Raw genomic sequence first — 18319 nt, forward strand, 5'->3', positions numbered from 1 at the left:
GACGAATAGATTGTACATCAACCGTTCGTCGTGCAATCTACAGCATTGTCAATTGACCGTCAATATGCTGCGTATGACCGGTCTTACAAATAGCTGCATTCACTACCATTCCACAGACGAACACCATGATGAAAGCGCATCTGGGTCAATATCGACATTCCACTATCACGTCGTCTATCTCTGAACAAAACAGCAAAACCCGCGGCAACACTCACACCACTCCGAGAGTCCCGGTTACCAGTCTCGCTGTCTACAGAAAACTTTGCTCTCCCTCACACGCCCCCTCCCTCAAGACCTCATACGCTGGCACCCTTCCCCCCTCAAACGGCGCAAGCAAGCCCACCGTCTGCTGATCACTCGGATACATAGTAACATGTCCTTCCCCCGTCGTATCCGCCGCAACCAACACCCCTCCTGCACCCCCCACGAGCCAAAGCTCCGCTGCGCCGCTAGGCAGCGTGACATGCGCCAGCCCCGACACGAAGTGCACGAGCTGCGGCCTGGGGGCGGTGTGCAGTCCGCCATTGAATCGCGGGGGCAGGATCGTGTAGGCTGGTCGCGTTAGTCGAGTCATTGAAGTCAGATTAGTTGTCGAGTACACAGGTTTGTAGCATTAGCGAGCGTGAGGGACTGCGCGCCAATGGTGCCAGGGACGGTGGAGGTCTTGAAGGGGGTGGTAAAACGCCAGCATTGGATTGCTGTGCGGTTGTCTATGGTGACTAGGGCGGGGAGCGTGAGGTAGGTCGCGTTGGTTTGGGCGAGGGTGGGTACGAGGGAGGTGAGGAGGGCGAGGTAGGTGGCGGTGGTGAGCTTCATGGCGATGTATCAGGGATTGAGGGTCACTGAGTATGATCGAGATTCACTGAGTAGTATTAATATTGTCTGAGAGTAGTAGAGATTCGGCGAGCATTATTCGAGAGGGGTTTCTTTGTATGCATGAGTTCGATGCTAGAGTGGTTCCTGACATCCGGACTGCATGCAGAGGGTTCACATGCAAGGCTTCAGCAGTCGAAGCGGGGCAGGAGCATGAACCGCCACGGCGGGACTGCCGTTCAATAAATCGTGCAATTGAACACTGCAGCGCAATATATGTCCGCATCTCGCACGGAAAGGTGGGGCACGGCTCGTCCGCGGCGCGCGGTCAAATACGCACATGACTAAGCGCGTTCGACGGCGTCACGACTTGAGCTGTCACGTCTCGACAGAGGCTTCGCCATCAGCCGCCACCCGCGCACTACCCCTCCCACTCTACACCCGCTGCATGGCAGCATCTTGCAGGCGCACCACTCCGTAACCCCCATACACGCCCATTCGCACCGCTGCATCCGCCCGCCACCTCCACCACTGCGCACCCGCCCACCGCGCCCGCCATGTCGAGCCTCCTACGCCGCACCCCCGGCCAGCTCGCGCGCCTCGCGCGCCCCGCCTCCACAACCTCTGCGCGTGCGCCCTTCACATTACGGCGGCGCGTGCCCGTGCCGCAGTGCCTGTACGCCCAGCAGCGCGCCCGGCGGTTTGCGACCGGGCCCGAGGAGCCCAAGAAGGACGAGAAGCACGAGGCGGCAGAGAAGAAGGATGAGTCAGCACACAAGGACACGGCCGCACCAAAGGACGGCGACGCCCCGGCCGCGTCGAAGCTGACGGCTCACGAGGAGCAGACGCTCGACCACCTGGTGGATTTCGTGACCACGGGTGTGCCCGAGGCGCAGAAGAAGGCGGTCCGCGACGCCATGGCCCAGATCAAGAAGACGGGCATCCCGCCCGAGCTGCGCGAGGAGATGGACAAGCTGGCCCGCGGCGACAAGCTGGACCTCGCCACCGCCGCCAAGATCTCGCGCATGACGACCAACATGGCCCGCCGCGCCGCTGAGCAGCAGCAGTTCAAGGCCGGCGAGCCGCAGCAAAAGGCCGGTGCCCACGACCCGGGGCCACAGAGCCAGAAGAGCGGCAAGAAGGAGGCTCCTGGAGGCGGCCCTGGCCCGTTCGGCTCTATGGACCCCCAGTCGATGGTCGTCGCCGCCTTCCTGTCCTGGCTTACCTACCGCCTGTTCGTGCCCAGCGAGAACACCAAGGAGATTACCTGGCAGGAGTTCCGCACCACGTTCCTCGACAAGGGGCTGGTCGAGAAGATTGTCATCCTCAATGGCACCAAGGCCAAGGTGCACCTGCACCGCGAGGCCGTCGCCGCCATCTGTACCCCGACTCGCCGTCGGTCAACTCCAACTTCTTCTACCACTTCACCATCGGCTCCATCGAGGCCTTTGAGCGCAAGATGGAGGTCGCCCAGCACGAGCTCGGCATCCCCAGCTCTGAGCGCATCCCCGTCGCCTACTCGAGCGAGATCTCGTGGTTCGGCACCTTCTTGTCCTTCGGCCCCACCATCCTGCTGCTCGGCGCTCTGTTCTACTTCACGCGCCGCGCCGGCAGTGGCGGTGGTGGCGCTGGCGGCGTCTTCGGCATGGGCAAGAGCCGCGCGAAGAAGTTCAACCACGAGACCGACATCAAGGTCAAGTTCGCCGACGTCGCCGGCATGGACGAGGCCAAGCAGGAGATCATGGAGTTTGTGTCCTTCCTGAAGGACCCCGGCAGATTCCAGAAGCTTGGCGCGAAGATCCCGCGTGGTGCCGTCCTGTCCGGTCCCCCTGGTACTGGTAAGACACTGCTCGCCAAGGCCACCGCCGGCGAGTCGGGCGTGCCCTTCTTCAGCGTGAGCGGCTCCGAGTTCGTCGAGATGTTCGTCGGTGTCGGTGCGTCGCGTGTGCGCGATCTGTTCGCCAACGCGCGCAAGAGCACGCCCTGCATTATCTTCATCGACGAGATCGACGCCATCGGCCGCTCCCGCTCGAAGCAGAACTTCGGCGGCGGCAACGACGAGCGCGAGGCCACCCTCAACCAGATCCTGACCGAGATGGACGGCTTCAACACCACAGAGCAGGTTGTCGTGCTGGCTGGAACGAACAGACCGGATGTCCTCGACAAGGCGCTCATGCGTCCGGGTCGTTTCGACAGGCATATCAACATCGATCGCCCGACTATGGAGGGTCGAGGCCAGATCTTTGGTGTGCATCTGAAGAAGATCATCACCAAGGAGGATATTGAGTTCCTCAAGGGCAGGTTGGCGGCTTTCACACCTGGGTTCTCGGGTGCTGATATTGCCAACTGTGTCAACGAAGCCGCGCTGATTGGTAAGTCTACTGATACATCTTCAACATGACCCTGCTAACACCTCCAGCCGCCCGTTACTCCGCCGACACAGTAACCATGGTCCACTTCGAGCAGGCCATCGAGCGCGTCATCGGCGGCCTGGAAAAGAAGTCCCTCGTCCTCAAGCCCGAAGAGAAGAAGACCGTCGCCTACCACGAAGCCGGCCACGCCATCTGCGGCTGGTACTTCAAATACGCCGACCCGCTGCTCAAGGTTTCCATCATCCCGCGCGGCCAGGGCGCTCTTGGCTATGCGCAGTACCTGCCCGCCGGCGACACCTACCTGATGAACGTGCACCAGCTGATGGACCGCATGGCGATGACACTCGGCGGCCGCGTCTCCGAGGAGCTATACTTCGACACGGTGACTTCCGGCGCGTCCGACGACTTCCGCAAGGTAACCCAGATGGCGACCGCCATGGTGACCAAGTGGGGCATGACCAAGAAAATCGGCTACATCTACTTCGACGACGACAACCAAGGCTCGCAGTTCCAGAAGCCCTTCTCCGAGGAAACCGCCAAGAACATCGACGCCGAGGTCAAGCGCATCGTCGACGAAGCCTACAAGCAGTGCCGCGACCTGCTGACCGAGAAGAAGCACGAAGTCGGCCTCGTCGCAGAGGAGCTGCTCAAGAAGGAGATGCTCGGCCGCGAGGACATGATCCGTCTGCTCGGCGAGCGGCCCTTCGAGGACCCTCAGGACTTCCACAAGTACTTCTCGGGCGAGTACGGGCGCGCACCGGGGCAGATGAGCCCCGAGGGCGAGACGGGCGCGAAGGGGCCGCTAGTGCCGCCGCCGAGCGTGGCGCTCATCGAGGGCGAGGGGAGAAGACACCATGTGTAAGCGGGCGAGCCCATAACACGATGGAGAAGCAGGTTTTTCTTTTGTCCCACATTGCCAGGCGTCTTTCCCCGCGGCCTGGTGCGTTATTCCACTCTTGCATCCGAGCGTGCAGCATCGATTAGTCTAGACGGGGGCGCTTGCTGCGAGGCGCGTGCGCGTGCGTGTGCGTGTGTTTGTGCGTGTGTTTGTGCGTGTGTTGTACGAGTACGATAGTGTATATACAAAAAAAGGGATGTGGTGGTTTGAATGCGCTGTGTCTTGGGTGCTGGTCGTTGTGACGGTGTTTGTGGCGGTGCTGTGGGAGTGAAAGGGACGGTGGTGCTCGCTCTTCTTTGTTGACACCTTTATTGTGCATCACGAGCGGTATCATAGCCGAGGCGATGATGTTGTTCCAAATCAAGACTTTGCAAACCTAATCTTCTCCTGCAAATACGGAAGAACAGTAGCAGGATCAACCGGCGGAGTAAACGGCACAGGCTTCACCATATCATCGCGAATAACGATATCGCCACGACAACCAAACGCAACCCCCTCGCCCACAGCACCCTGAAACGCATTCCAGAACTCCAGCACATCTTCGTCCTGGTCTATACCCGCATTCATCCAGTCCGTCGATATCACAAAAGCGACGTGCTTCAGGTTCGGAAACCCATACTCGCCATTCGCAAGCCGCACGACGTACCGCCAGTAATTGGGGCAGTCGCGGTCAATGCACATCGCGATCTCCAGGCGCCAGATGTGGTGATTAATGAACTCCCCCGGATACAGTATAAACGTGCTGTCGAACGGCCTTAGCGCATTCGCACGCCCGTCCACAGACGTGCCCAGCGCGACGCAGAAGGTGTTGTAGTTGTAGTACGCCATGCGCGCATAGTCGACGACATTGGAAACGCCGGTGTCGTGCAGCACCGCGTAGTACGGAAATTGGTTCCTGTCAACATCCGCGGTGCGTATCGCTGTCAGGCTCCGCAGCGAGGTCCCGCGGAACCCGATTCTGTCACCAGAACCGAGCAGGTAGCGCAGGATGCGCAGTTGCAGCTCGCCCGGGAGTCGCATGCAGGACACTAGGAGCGTGCGCTTAAGTGGACCTGCTGGTTTGATGCAGGTCGAGAAAGGCACACGCGTGTTGCTGACGCTTATGGGTGAAGCGGACCAGATGATGCCGCCGGCGACCTCGACGGGATCTGGGGATGTGATCCACAGTGTTCCAGGGCCTTTGTGGAAAAATTTTCTTACAATTGGCAGAGGGGTGTCTGCTGTTTTACCCAGAGCCTCTGTCGTTGGGGTAGTAGGGGAAGTCATGGTGTCGAGAATTGTTACGCTTCTTTGCACGAAAAGGAGCTCCTCAAATACTATCCCCACAGCCAGTGATCAGAATTGCGGATTCAAAGTACCCAACAAGGAATTCACTAGATCAGCTTCAGACCTCGCCGTTCGGTCAATATCGCGCACTGTGAAGCCCAACTCACACCTCACAACCACCAGACCTCACACATTCCACCACGCCACTGTGACAGCCTAGCCCTACTTACCACCCCCCACCCGCCCCCAGACCTCCCAACCCCAGAATGCCACCCCCAAGCGAGCGCGAGATAATCCACATCTTCTGGCCCATGACGATCCCGCCACACGCCAAATTCCTCATCACATCCCCCATCTTGCTGCGCGCCAGCTACCCGCACAACGTCAGCTTCACGCTCTCGCTGCACACCCCGATGCACCTCTCGTCGCCGGCGCCCGTGCGCGTGATGCCCTGCGGCGTGCTGGCGCGCGGGTTCGCGCGCGGCTGGGCGAAGCTGCCGGTGGAGCTGAAGCAGGCGATCTTGCGGTTTGAGTTAGTATACCCGTCTGCGCTATGGCCGCGCGATGCAAATAGGGTTGTGCGCGAGACGCTGTTGCACTACTTGCGGATGACGCCTGAGATTGCGGGGTTGGCGCGGGGGTTGTTTTTCGCGGAGAATCGGTTCGTGGTGCTGCCGCTGCAGGAGGAGCTTACAATGTTCCGCGGGTTTCCGCCGGTGTGTGTGAGGCCGCTGATTAGAAGGGTGGCGCTGTTTACGTGGCTGGAGGATGGCGATAGGGAGACCATTGAGGGTGTTGCGGAAAAGAGGTTTGGGTTCCAGGGGCTGGTGCATGTCGAGATTCGATGCTCGGTTGTTCGGCTGGTTAGATTGTTTCTCTTGGAGCGTGGGCTTGGTGCAGATAGCAGTGCCGACGAGTGGTCTGCTTGGTTGAGCCTTCGGCTGCCTCCGGTGGTGAGGTTTGCATCGCACGGGACGCTCGAGTTTGATCGTGTCGAGTTTGCAAGGGGGTGCACTGACGGGAAGCTTGTGGAGCTGGTAGAGCAGGTCGAAGAGGTAGTCAAGGGGCTGTTTGTGTTTGGAGTACAACCGCGTAGTCAAGCAATCCAGGGCCCTGTATGATTGTTGGTCAAGCGACGGAATAGCCGTTGTGTATTTCGTATCACCGATGTCCCTCGTCTGTAGGTTGCGAAAATATTTCTACTGCTCTCGAGTGTACGTTGAGCAACGCATGTACATGACTGGATCCTCTTTCGACCGTAGAATCTAACACCCATATCAAACAGATCTAGAGTCAGTCATGAAACCCGTCGCTTGTAAAGTTCGTCTGGCGAGCTCGAGGCTCTTGGTGAGTAACTCATTATGTTGCAATGAGGCTCAATCTGTCTGGATGAGTTGCGTAATAAAGTCCCCACAGCATTGTTGGGCAGTTCTTGGTCCAGACGAGCTGTGTGTTGAAGTCCCCACAACATTGTTGGGCAGTTCTGTAGCCTAACGAAGTAGCATGGCTTCACTCTAGTGAAAGACGCGAACGATTGCATAAATATCAACGCAGGTTCAATATTCCAATTAACACTCTCCACCCTACCTCTCAACCAATTCCATCATGCGACGACGCTTCCGCGAACTGAGCTTCCTCGCCGACTATCAGGATCCGCCTGAGCCGGGTAGCTGCGAAGACTACCCGCTGCGCATCTACAACAACCTCAAGATCAACACGCCAACACCTCTGTGGATTACGTCGCCAACTGAACTTGAAGTCAACGGTGTCTTGATGGTACCTACCAAGCCGTTCTGCATCTCTGTGCCGCTGTACACGCTCGTCTTCTCTATGGCGCCCCTCGGCCCGGCTTTCGCGAAGGGTTGGTCTAAACTGCCGAGTGAGCTTAAGGTAGAAATCCTGGCCCACAATCTCGTCATAGACCCAGAACGCGGGGTTTCGTCTTTCTCGGACGTCCGGGAGACATTCCTCGAGCACCTTCAAATGACCCCTGAGATTGCCGAACTCGCGAAACATGTCTTCTACAAGATGAACGTGTTCAACGTAGCGCAGATTCGCAACCTACGCCTCGTTTATGCGTATCCGTCGTCCATCTTCAACGGCATGATCCAAAAGGTCATGATCACCGTGACAGATGGCTGGTTAGTAGTTAGCCGAATTGCGCAAGCGTCCCATGGCCTCTCTGGCCTGCGTCATGTAAGCGTAGGGTTCCACTACGCCCGTAAATGGGACACGTTTGTGGCAGGTGCTATGGATGTGCAGTTCAGGTGCCGCGGCGAGATTTTCATCTTTGGTGGCGGTCCTTTTGAGTCTGAGCGCAATGTGCCATCCATCCAGGACCAGATGGACTACCTAAAGTCTAGGATTTCGTTTCTCCCATGAGACGCACGAACGCACAGGAGGTGTATGGTTATGCAAATGCCATCGCAGTATGCCGAGCGATTGACGGATTTGACACCGACTTTTTCCTTTGGTAACAACCCTTTTCTTTTGTGAGCACGCACATCACGGGAAACAAAATCTCTCAGATGTAGAATTATGTCTCATTTGTCTGGAGATGGAACAGCTTTTCCTTTGTTCAGATGTAGGACCATTTTTCCTTTGCTTGAGTTCAGAAGAATATTTCATTTGTTAAGGAGTTCTAACTTCAATGAAAATCACATGGTATCATATGCTATGCAGTACAAAATACAATACATGCGATAGAAACGCGAGCCAAATAACACCCGAGACTTTTCAAGCCGAAAAGCTTGTTTTGAACATATCATTATATGACTGGAGACGGATGTTGATAAGTGAGTGACTGTTTTGAGCGACTTTGAGGCTACAATGTTGTACTATTTGCTCGCCGCGAGTTCAAGTGCTTCTTATGACATGTTGGGGACGCTACATCGGATAAGGAAAGTACGGAAGTGCGCTAAACCGCAGCCGGTGTACGGCCGAGCGCATAATGCGCTTGTCACAGGGCGCTCGTCACAGGGCGTCCGATGCATGGCGTGAGTCAGTTCATGAGATATTTCGTGTTTGGGGCCGCGAAATCTGACTTAGTTCCATTGACCTAAGACTATCGTTTATTATTTTACATCCATCTTGGAACTGACCGCAGTTCGGGCGTAAGTTTTCGGAATACAAGGCGTGTCAATCAGAGATACTTCACGCTGATCTGTGGGTTGTTGCAACACTTTAGTTGTTTTGATGAATGACAGTCTATCACAGGTCAAGGATTCGTATGTTGAAGAAAGGTCGTCTGTGCCCTGGTGGGCTAAAAGGAGCCCCACTCGAGGTCCTGCGATCAGTTCGTGAGCGACCTTGAATCGACATCAGCTCTAGCAGCCTCCTTCCTTTTCCCGGCATGCCCAGACACATGCGCCCATCTTCCTGTTAGACCCTGGCAATAATCCCCATCCTCTTTCCTGCTAACAACTATCTTCCTCGACCCCCTTCCCGCTAGTATCTCCGTGGTCAAGACGTGAGATGCGGAGGCTTACGTCCACTTATCCCTTCGCACAATTCGGTCGCATCCGTCCCGGGCGGCTGAGCACCTGCCGCCGTAGGACTTGCTACATGAGTAGCCCCGTGGTCTTAGTGGAACCTTCAGCACCGATGATACCGACACCTTTCTTGAACCGCCTCAGCCACTCAGGCTGGTCCGCGACAGTCTGGTTCCATGGGTCATCAGATTCATACATGATCCAGCGCGCGTGATGCTGGATTTCGGCATCAGATGGGACATGGCAGCCTGGGTTGGATGGGGACATGGTAGCGAGGACCCAGCGCCTGAGGTCGTCGGAAAAAAGGCGATAAAATTTCGTGCCCATGGCCAGGTAGCTTTGTGAATTGTTGACAAGCAGACCAGGGGTGAGTGCAAGCGGAGATGGACTTTGGGCTATTGTGTGGAAAGGGGCTTCGACAAGTCCAGAAATGAACGTAGGCTCCATGAGAAAGGGAGCAGGCAGCCCTTGGCCATTGATCGGCTGGGCTGGGAAAGTTGCGGCTGAGTCTGGTTGATCGTCAGAACGTAAGCCGGTGCGTAGCTTGAAGGCTGGTAGCCAGCTGTTATTGGCTCCGATAGCGTGGATAAGCCAGTCTGCGAAGCCTTCTAGAGTAGCATTAGGAGTATTCTCGGTACGGCGAATGATCTCGCAAGCCTCTTTCTGGAGTGTCCAGTCCAGCCAACCAGAAGGCGTGTTACCTTGTGCTTGTGCGAAAGCGCGAAGCTGTGTTTCAAGTGGACATCGTTCAAATAGGTGATTAAGGCCACAAATTCGTAAACTTAAAACGCCCTCAGAAGGGGTGCGGAGTGGCCCAAACAGGGCTTCTGTGGTGATATCTGGATTCAACATGATTATGTCGCGAAGCCAGGACTGTCCATCATTTCGCTGCGAAGTTGAAGGGCCCGTATCTGAAAGGGCATCTGATGCGAATATGATACGGCATGCCTCTAGCTGGATAGCATGGCGGTCTGGCGGGATTCCATTCAGATCAAGATAACCCTGTCGGAAAAAGTTAACCTCAAGCTTAAGCAGCTCGTAAGCGCTGACAGGCGTGGCGGTTGGTGTATCACATGCGCGTAAAGGCCAAGGCGTCATCTTCTCGAGGTGAATGAAATCTACTCTTGAGGTCAATGAATGTTTTATTGTGTATGTAACTTACCAGTTTTATCGAGCACTTACATGGCGGCATGCCGTCTTCCACACGCTGCAATACATGGTCCTCAAACCCCCAATCACCTTGCCACTTCGCCATTGTTGCGCCTGTCTTGAAGTGCTCCCCTAAGTGGTTCACTCTCTCTGTCCAAGTACTCATGATTAGATTGCAGAACCCACACCTTGACTGTATATCCAGCATAGAGGTCTTCCATCGATCTAGTGGGACATGCTTAGTGTCAACCTTGTGAACAAGCCTCAGGTGTTGAACAAGGTGATCTTTGCGATAGAAGCTGCGTTCAGTTTCATCTCGTGCTTGGCAAGCCGAGTACTGATGTCCGTCAAGATGTGTATCGTCTGGAGATGGTTCACCGCAGAAAGCACAGCACTGGTCCTCTTGCTTGGCCGATACTGGAACTCTCGCACCCTCTGGCGCACATATCCATTGCTCTAACGAGAGGTGTAGGGCTTTTTCATGACGTTGCCAATCATACTTCGTCTTGAACGTCTCGACGCAAAAGGTGCATTGGTATGGTAAGTCAGGCGCAGCCAGGGCTCTCTTGTAGCGATCGCGCTTCTTCAACCCCCGCTTGCGCGATCTACGAATCGGCCCATGGGACGTTTGAGACCCAGATGAGTTAGGGTCCGACCGCGCGTTAGAGTACGACGTACTGACACTGCTTGCAGAGGACGATGGGTACAGCGTTTCTGGTTGGTCGTGCTCACCTTCGAGTTCGAGTCAGCTTGATTCCTTGCATGCTTTCATTTCGGGCATACCATTGAAGCGATCTAGATCCGTGGTTACGGCGCGGATAATGTCACCAAACGATGCGGCTTCATTCTCTGGTGGCGACTCTACCCATCGTTGCAAAGGATCTTTATAAGCAGGGGTACCAGGTCTCGCAATGATGTCAAGTGGGCTTGTTTGACCGTTGTGTCCTTGGAGATGTTTTGGTTCAGAGTCACGAACAAGGCCACGGCGACGAGCGTTTGCGAACCAGTTTGTGATCTGTTTGCGTTCCAGCCCAGTCTGCTGCTGCAAGAGTTGCAAGTCGTCAGGCCGAGGATAAGGTCTGTCCTCGTGCGTATTAAGCCAGGCTTTCAGAATGTAAATTGCTCCTTTGTTGATGCGCGCACCCTTTTTTGATGGTGTGGCATAATTTGTCGCAGGGTTGTTAAAAGGAAACGCAGAGGAAGTGCTGGGACAGCTGTTTAGATTCTGGTTAGGATGCTGGAAGTCTGCTGGCGTTACTGCTGGATCAGTTAACAGCAGTGCAGATAGTGCGACGAAGTCAAAGTCTTCAACAGACTCGTTTTCGGTGAGATTGTCCATCGCTGATACAAGAGCCAGACGTACACGATAAAGAGTGTACAAGAAAGCACGAGATGTCCCGCAAGCGGGTGCCTTTGTCATCTCAGTCACGCTAGAGCGCAAATGGTACCGTGTCCGTGCGCCCTGTCTACGCCTTCCGCGACTACAAACGCGTGCTGCTGTGTGTTTTCTATGACGTAACGACGCCTATCATCACCGAGCCACTTTTAAATAGGTACTGTCTTGAGCTCGAATCGCAGGATGCTGAGCGCGTCGTACACCGTGCTGAGATCAGGCGCGTGTTGCACTCCTAGAATACGTGCCAGCGTGCCGCGAATGATGATCTTCATGAGGCAAGAATTGGTTTGCGTGCGATAAAGTAGGCGAATTGCAAAGTTCATGTGCTCGCTGTGAGCGGTGTTCTATTCGGAAGCTAACAATAGCCTCACTCTCTGCGCACTGTGTTTTTCACAAAATACGCTAGCACTAGGAAAGAAAATTAAAAGCTCTAAGGTTCCTTAGAGAAAAGGAGTGTCGTAACTTCATTGAAAATCATGTGGTATCATATGCTATGCAGTACAAAATACAATCTATGCGATGGGAGCGCGACCCAAATTACACCTGAGACTTGTTCTTCTCCTGAAATGATGCCGCATCGTCAACCACAACGATGGGTGGCGTAGCGATCGCAACATCCTTCTCCGGGTCCTGTGTCTTCTTCTTCCTGAACAGACCGCCAATCGCAGAGAATCCCTTCCCGAGCCAATTGTAGACAATGACACATGGAATGCCGACAACGTGCGCAATAGCCGCGAACCATTCATCGGGGAAGTACCTGATTGCCACGGCCCACGGAATGCAAATGAAGCCAGTGACGATTGAGATTGCCCACTGCGTGCCGTCAATACCGCCGGGTGTGATCTGGAAGGCGCGGCCGCCGACCATGATGATCATGACCTGGAGACCGATGATGAGGACGACGATGAAAGAGAAGAAGTGGTTGCGCTGAATGCCCTCGAAGATGTTGAGCTTGTTGTCCAAACGCCTGTTGTTGAAGATGTTGAAGATCTGCATCCAGACGAAACTGTTGAAGATGACGGTGTCAAGCTCAAGCTTCTTCTCGGGGATCGAGAGGTCGTAGCCAAGGATATCGCCACCAGCAAAGTAGAGCACGAAGATCACGGTGAGTTTGTAGATGTTCTGACCGGTGATCTGCTTCCACATGGTGGTGGTGATGAGGGGCTTGTCGCGGCCCTGGGGAGGACGGTTCAGAATACGCTCGGTAGGGGGATCGGTGGCCAAGGCGAGGGCGGCGAAGGTGTCCATGATGAGGTTGACCCAAAGCAGTTGCACGGCCTTGAGCGCGGGCTTCATCTCATCGTCGTAGATGGCTGTGACGAAGGCGAGCAAGACAGCAGTAATGTTGACAGTGATCTGGAACTGAAGGAACTTCTGCACGGCGTCGTTCACTGCTCGTCCCCACATGAGGGCGGTGATAATCGACGAAAAGTTGTCGTCCATGAGAATGATCGCAGATGCTTCCTTGGCAACCTCAGTACCTGAGATACCCATGGAGAAACCGATGTTGGCAGCCTTGAGAGCAGGTGCGTCGTTGGTACCATCACCGGTAACGGCAACAATCTCGTTGAGCGCCTTCAGACGGGTGACCAAAATACGCTTGTCTTCGGGCGAGGAACGAGCAAGAACCTGGAGGCGGGGAATGACCTCGTCCATCTCTGACTCAGAGAGACGTCGGAAATCAGGGCCCTCCATGACCACGCCACCTTCTGTGTAGATGTTGCACTCTGTTGCGATGGCACGTGCCGTTTGCATGTTGTCACCGGTGACCATGCGAACTGTGACACCTGCACCCTGGGCTTTGCGGACAGCCTCGGGTACGCCAGGGCGGACAGGATCTTGAATACCGACTACACCGAAGAAGACAAGGCTGCGAAGAATGGATCCGAAGTCGACACTGCCGGTCTCGGTGAAACTGGCGTGAGCTGGAGGCCATTGAGTGTATTCCTGGTAGACGAGACCGATGGTGCGAAGAGACTTGTTCGCAAACTCGCTGATAGTGGCGAGAAGTGCCTGACGACCCTCCTCAGTAAGAGGCTCAGTCTCAAGTGTGCTGAAGTTGGCTTGCTCTGAGCACATGCCGACAAGAATTTCGGAGGCACCCTTGACAATGAGGCGGTAACCGCCTGTCTTGAGCTTGATAACAGCAGCCATGCACTTCTTGCTCGAGTCGAATGGCATCATGTGAACGACCTCTTCGCTGTCGCGGGTTTCGGCGAGTGAGACAAGCCCGAGGTGATCGCTGGCGAGTTGCAACAACGCAGTCTCAGTCTTGGATCCGATGAAAACCTTTCTCCCGTCTTCTTGACCCTCGAAAGCGGTAGAGTTGATCGCAATCGACTGGACGAGGAGCTCTTTGGCAGCTGGAGTGACATCAGATGCCCAGGACTGGACAGTCGTGCCGGTCTCGCTGTCAGACTGCGCGAAGGTAGTGTAACCGAATTTGCCGGCAACGACCGTCATTACGTTGGTGGTGAGAGTTCCTGTCTTATCCGAGCAGATGGCAGTGGCATTACCCATCGTTTCGCATGCTCGCAGCACACGAACGAGGTTGTTCTCTTTCAGCATCCTTGTGGTAGCGAAAGCCAGGGCAAGTGTTACAGCAAGGGGAAGACCTTCGGGAACAGCCACCACGATAATCGTGACTGCAACAATCAAGATATCCATGAATGCCTCTCCCCTCTCGGTGGGTGTTCGGCCGTCGCCAGAGATCGAGGCAACAAAGCGGAAGAGCAGGACGAAGAAGAGGATACCAGCAGCAGCACTACCGATCTTAGAGATAGCGACAGCAAGGCGTCCGAGCTTCTCCTGGAGGGGAGTTACCTCCATGTCGCTGCGCACCGACATCATGATCTTGCCGAAAGAGCTGTGGACACCGACGGAGGTAGCCATGTAGGTACCAAGGCCCTCGTTGACTTTGGCGCCCGAGATGATGAACGGATCGAGTCCCTTCTGCGAGTGGCCTTCCGCCAACGCTTTCAAGACCATGGCGCTGGGCATCTTGCGAAGGGCGTCCGACTCTCCAGTTGCCGAGGACTCGTCGCATTTAACATCGTGGCCTTCGATAAAGATGCCGTCGACGGGAACGACATCTCCAGGTTCCATGTGGATGACGTCGCCGACCAGTACATCGTAGACACTGATCATTACCGCTTTGCCGGACCGGGTGACCTTGATCTCGCGCTCTTCTTTCTTTGCATTGAGGCGAACGAATGCTTGCTCTTTTTGCCAGTCGTTGACAGCAGTGACCAAGACGACAATGATGATGGCGATACAGATAGCGAGGCCCTCTACCCAGTCGACTGGTGTAGGAGCACCGGGCTCGTGCTCCGCACCAAATGTTTCATACAGGCCAAGCGCGAGCGAGATTACGGCAGCGACAGTAAGGACGATAAGTACTGTGTCGTTGTAGGCGTTCCATGTAAGTTTCCATAGAGGCGTGGCCTTCTTAGCGGGCAAGACGTTGCGCCCATAAACACGGATTCGATCCTCGAAAGGATTGCTGCCACTACTTGTTCGTTCTGTCTTTTTGTCTGTAGTCGTGCCGTGTACGGCTTGGTCGAATGTTATCTGCTGGGGAACACCCGCTTCGTCGACGCTCAGTCCAGAATGTGTGTCGGACTGTAGCCCACGAGCGATACCTTGCAAGCCACCTAGCGCCTGGAAGGCGGATAGTGATTTAGGGTTGAATAGCTTGTTCAACTGCCCTGGCGAATAGGCGAAAGGGTTGTTGGCGACTTCAAAGTCTGCTTCTGTCCCTGGGTCGGGAAGTAATGCTGTCTCTGGGTCGTTTACGGCTGTTGACGCATTGCTAGGGGCTACGTCTGATAAGGGTGATACCGGTGTGCGGAAAGGGTCGGATGTGGAGGATGTGATGGTGTCCGCGTTACTTGCTGCTCTTTGCCGGGTGTTGACCTGCAGAGTAGGTGGAGCTAGCTTTCCGCTCTCCATTGTGAGGAGGTACTAGATCTAAGATCGAAAGAGATATGAATCCGGAGTAAATGTGATAGACTCAGTTGAACGGACAAGGGGTGCTTCGGATAGCACGGCGACTTAAGCTGACATTAATTGGTATGTGTGTCTTACCCTGTGGAGCGTAGGAGAGTTATACCTGCAGCGGGCAAGGAGGCTGTGTATAAGTTTGCCTGCCTCCAAGCGCTCCTTGGCTGGTCTTGTGCGTCATTTAGCAGCTGCCTTGGTAAGAGCGGACAACGTCTTCATTTCCAGCCTTTCTGGGCATTGCGCCCCACGGACGCTTTGCGGTCTTGACCTCGTTTGATCTGAAGCGCTGCGAGCCGAGCATCGCTTCAAAGCGCGACAGCTGGCCGATTTCTTGCTTTCCAGTTTTACTGATCGCCACTGGACGGTTTAGCCAAGGATTGTGAACTGTTCACTGTTGGCGGATACGGGGCGGAGATCGAAAACGCCGAGGCGACAAGAGCGCCGGCGCCTTGACGAGGGGGGCAGTGCAAATTGTGTGACAGCATGGCGCGCGGAGGTCCTCACACTTACCGCGTCGGCAAACCCTCTACGAAAGAAACGATCCTGAGAGTTCAGCAGCAATGTTACTGTCAGGTAGCAGTATTACTGAGGTAGAGATAGGGTAGTGGTGACGGTAAGCCGATCGTGAAGCTAAACAAGGCTGCTGCATCCAACACAGCGTTCTGATTGGTACGGACGGCGCCACAATTGAGGCTTAGCAGCCTTAGCCACTCTAACTTGACAAATGAGAAGACGCTTTGTCCTGAGCATAACGTACGGGGCTGAGCGTATTCAGCGTATTGATCCAATCAGAACTGTGGCACAGCTCAGCCACACAGCCACACGTCCAGCTCAGTCGGTGTTGTTCTTCGCCACTGTCTCGATCTTCAACATTCACAACAGCACGTACTCATGTGACCCTACAGGCATGGCCTCGCCGATGGTGAGCGGTGACCAGCTACGCATGCCCTGCGATATTGAGACACCAGCGAATCGTAAATCCAAATCCCATTTGCCGCGCGGAGGTACCGCGAGGCGCAGTACAACAAGACGCGGACGATGATACGCATCATGATCGCAAATGCTCCAGTGAGTCTGTCTAGTCTCCCACATTCAGTCTTCACCGGCTGAGACAGTCTTACCAGCAAGGTGCCATCACCGGAAAGGGGCTGTCCGAAATTTGGCAAATAAAGTGCGGCTTATGGTAAGCCTTACGAGTTGTCCACCGGTAGGCTAGGAACTCAGCCTTCTTCGTGACGTTCAACGTGTGCTATCAAGGGCTGTGTCTCTCTCGACTCCCATACTTCTAAGGCCTAATGTCCGCCTTTGAGTCTGGGGTCAACCGTCTCGAGATCAATGACTGTCAAATTGAAACTCCCTGCGTCACAGCGGGCCTTGAACACCACAGTGACTAGGTTGAGGCCTTGCTCAGGTCCAGATACCTTCATTCCTATACTATTGGACAAAATACGGTTTCGATGTCCCGTCGCACTCGGCTCTGTGTGATTTCGAATCATCAACTAAGACCGTTCGCACTAACATTGGGGCAGTGCTCGACTTGGCCACTTGGAAAGCACTATAGTCAGAATTCAAAAATCTCGGTGACGATCTCTTGCGGTCTTGTACCTGCATCAGCCCAGTAACAGTGCTCACGCTCAAACCGGGTAATTCATCTAACCAATTGAGCAACATCCAGAACTCCAAGCCGGCCTGTTGGGCTTGACCTCGATCTGCACACACAGCGTCAAGGCACATATAATTGCAGTGGTCCCCATGTTGGCATCCCAGCTAGTCACAATTATAACATGTACGATAATCCACCCAAGAAGAGAGGACTTGATGAGGCCTTGGTTGGGGCAGTGCTGTCTTGGTGAAGGCGGAACTTGACGTCGCAACCCCTAAGGCTGATTTCATCGTCAAACCTCGAAAGTTGTGTATGGGCGCTGATGGTGGGAAAATGCCTCTTCGGTCCTTCTTTGCGCTGTTAGGCGTAGAGAGACTACTTCACATGCCATACGTTGGCAGTGGCATTTGAGGTCGAGACTACCGGCGAGTCTCTTTTGTACGCAATACTTACAGAGCTTCAATGTCATGTGATATCAGGTATGAATGCGGGAATTAATCCTCCTCATATTGCTGTGAGCTGATGATCGACCTCGGTCATCTCCCGTAATACGCCCCGTTTGTGATTGAGCGTGTATTTCAACTAGAGCGATGGAACGTGCAGTTTTTCGATAATATAATCTGCAATATCTTTGCACAAACAGGTAGAATATCTGGTCCAGCCTTGCACCATTAGTATTTCACTGGCATACCGTACACTGACTTGAAAGCAAAACAAATTCGACACAACCGTGCCTGCAGGACGCTTGCGAAATCAGCAAGCTGCTTGGTTTGTACACCCCGTGCCTCCTTGTACAACCCGTGCCTCTTTGTGAAGCGAAATGTGAAACATTCTCTCACTAATTGTTTGGTCCCCTACTCGTTTAAAAGGCCTGTCTGTCCACCTCAACACCTAACATCGACAAAACAATGCCAGTCGTTACGCGAAGTCAGACTCGACGCTTGAAAGAAGCGCCGTGTCCATGGGATCGTTTGCCCGACGAGCTAAAGGTTGAGATCCTCACGTACTGTCTCAAGATGACGATGTCCGAAGCACACCGTCACAAGCGGAAAGTGTTGTCTCTGTTTCTGACCAGCAAGCGTATGCATGACTTGTCTTTGGAGATCTGGAACAAAAACACATTCGAGCTGCGTTTCTGGCCCCGAATTCCGTGTCAAGTGCCACTCCCAAGGCGAGGCTGTCAGAACCTGTTGATTTCGTTCCAGCTCACGCGTATGCTAGCTTTGCGCGAAAGCGCGCTGAAAATGCGCAGCTGTGACTACCAGGCAGCGGTATGGCGCAGGCTTTTTCGGTCGCCACTTCAGCCCATGAGATTCTCCCAGACAGACT

The 18319-nt window shown here is 54.7% G+C and overlaps 7 protein-coding genes across 7 annotated transcripts; 3 read left to right on the forward strand and 4 right to left on the reverse strand.

Moving 5' to 3' along the window:
- Positions 1-50: 50 nt before the first annotated feature.
- C7974DRAFT_178065 (uncharacterized protein) lies at positions 51-1097 on the reverse strand. Its single transcript, XM_046136306.1, has 2 exons — positions 600-1097; positions 51-552 (listed from the first exon to the last, which is right to left on the reverse strand). The coding sequence occupies exons 1-2, from the start codon at positions 814-816 to the stop codon at positions 251-253; spliced, it is 519 nt and encodes a 172-aa protein (XP_045998553.1). The 5' UTR covers positions 817-1097; the 3' UTR covers positions 51-250.
- An 8-nt stretch (positions 1098-1105) lies between these two features.
- On the forward strand, positions 1106-4221 carry C7974DRAFT_393472 (peptidase family M41-domain-containing protein). Its single transcript, XM_046141771.1, has 3 exons — positions 1106-2159; positions 2258-3185; positions 3233-4221. Exons 1-3 carry the CDS (start codon positions 1371-1373, stop codon positions 4045-4047), a joined length of 2532 nt encoding a protein of 843 aa, XP_045998554.1. The 5' UTR covers positions 1106-1370; the 3' UTR covers positions 4048-4221.
- A 27-nt stretch (positions 4222-4248) lies between these two features.
- On the reverse strand, positions 4249-5595 carry C7974DRAFT_393473 (uncharacterized protein). The gene has a single exon (XM_046141772.1). It carries the CDS (start codon positions 5347-5349, stop codon positions 4444-4446), a length of 906 nt encoding a protein of 301 aa, XP_045998555.1. The 5' UTR covers positions 5350-5595; the 3' UTR covers positions 4249-4443.
- Positions 5596-5615: 20 nt separating this feature from the next.
- On the forward strand, positions 5616-6523 carry C7974DRAFT_471845 (uncharacterized protein; the record flags this gene model as incomplete). Its single annotated transcript, XM_046146522.1, has 1 exon — positions 5616-6523. The coding sequence occupies one exon, from the start codon at positions 5616-5618 to the stop codon at positions 6468-6470; it is 855 nt and encodes a 284-aa protein (XP_045998556.1). The 3' UTR covers positions 6471-6523.
- A 431-nt stretch (positions 6524-6954) lies between these two features.
- C7974DRAFT_412758 (uncharacterized protein) lies at positions 6955-7731 on the forward strand (the record flags this gene model as incomplete). Its single annotated transcript, XM_046143674.1, has 1 exon — positions 6955-7731. The coding sequence occupies one exon, from the start codon at positions 6955-6957 to the stop codon at positions 7729-7731; it is 777 nt and encodes a 258-aa protein (XP_045998557.1).
- Positions 7732-8440: 709 nt separating this feature from the next.
- On the reverse strand, positions 8441-11355 carry C7974DRAFT_393474 (uncharacterized protein). Its single transcript, XM_046141773.1, has 3 exons — positions 10773-11355; positions 10023-10721; positions 8441-9958 (listed from the first exon to the last, which is right to left on the reverse strand). Exons 1-3 carry the CDS (start codon positions 11326-11328, stop codon positions 8910-8912), a joined length of 2304 nt encoding a protein of 767 aa, XP_045998558.1. The 5' UTR covers positions 11329-11355; the 3' UTR covers positions 8441-8909.
- A 520-nt stretch (positions 11356-11875) lies between these two features.
- On the reverse strand, positions 11876-15603 carry C7974DRAFT_178118 (plasma membrane calcium-transporting ATPase 2). The gene has a single exon (XM_046136307.1). The coding sequence runs from the start codon at positions 15334-15336 to the stop codon at positions 11923-11925; it is 3414 nt and encodes a 1137-aa protein (XP_045998559.1). The 5' UTR covers positions 15337-15603; the 3' UTR covers positions 11876-11922.
- Between the last annotated feature and the right edge of the window lie 2716 nt (positions 15604-18319).

Source organism: Boeremia exigua (genome assembly GCF_020726555.1).
Source record: "Boeremia exigua strain MPI-SDFR-AT-0100 chromosome Unknown C7974scaffold_5, whole genome shotgun sequence".
NCBI classification, from domain to species: domain Eukaryota; kingdom Fungi; phylum Ascomycota; class Dothideomycetes; order Pleosporales; family Didymellaceae; genus Boeremia; species Boeremia exigua.

Coding starts and splice junctions, on each gene's coding strand:
- C7974DRAFT_393473 (XM_046141772.1), bottom strand. CDS start 5,349: ATGACTTCCCCTACTACCCCAACGACAGAGGCTCTGGGTAAAACAGCA.
- C7974DRAFT_393472 (XM_046141771.1), top strand. CDS start 1,371: ATGTCGAGCCTCCTACGCCGCACCCCCGGCCAGCTCGCGCGCCTCGCG. Junction 2,160..2,257: donor TCAATGGCACCAAGGCCAAG/GTGCACCTGCAC, acceptor GGCTCCATCGAG/GCCTTTGAGCGCAAGATGGA. Junction 3,186..3,232: donor CAACGAAGCCGCGCTGATTG/GTAAGTCTACTG, acceptor TAACACCTCCAG/CCGCCCGTTACTCCGCCGAC.
- C7974DRAFT_393474 (XM_046141773.1), bottom strand. CDS start 11,328: ATGGACAATCTCACCGAAAACGAGTCTGTTGAAGACTTTGACTTCGTC. Junction 10,722..10,772: donor GGATCTAGATCGCTTCAATG/GTATGCCCGAAA, acceptor TCGAACTCGAAG/GTGAGCACGACCAACCAGAA. Junction 9,959..10,022: donor GGAAGACGGCATGCCGCCAT/GTAAGTGCTCGA, acceptor CCTCAAGAGTAG/ATTTCATTCACCTCGAGAAG.
- C7974DRAFT_178118 (XM_046136307.1), bottom strand. CDS start 15,336: ATGGAGAGCGGAAAGCTAGCTCCACCTACTCTGCAGGTCAACACCCGG.
- C7974DRAFT_178065 (XM_046136306.1), bottom strand. CDS start 816: ATGAAGCTCACCACCGCCACCTACCTCGCCCTCCTCACCTCCCTCGTA. Junction 553..599: donor CGCTAATGCTACAAACCTGT/GTACTCGACAAC, acceptor TAACGCGACCAG/CCTACACGATCCTGCCCCCG.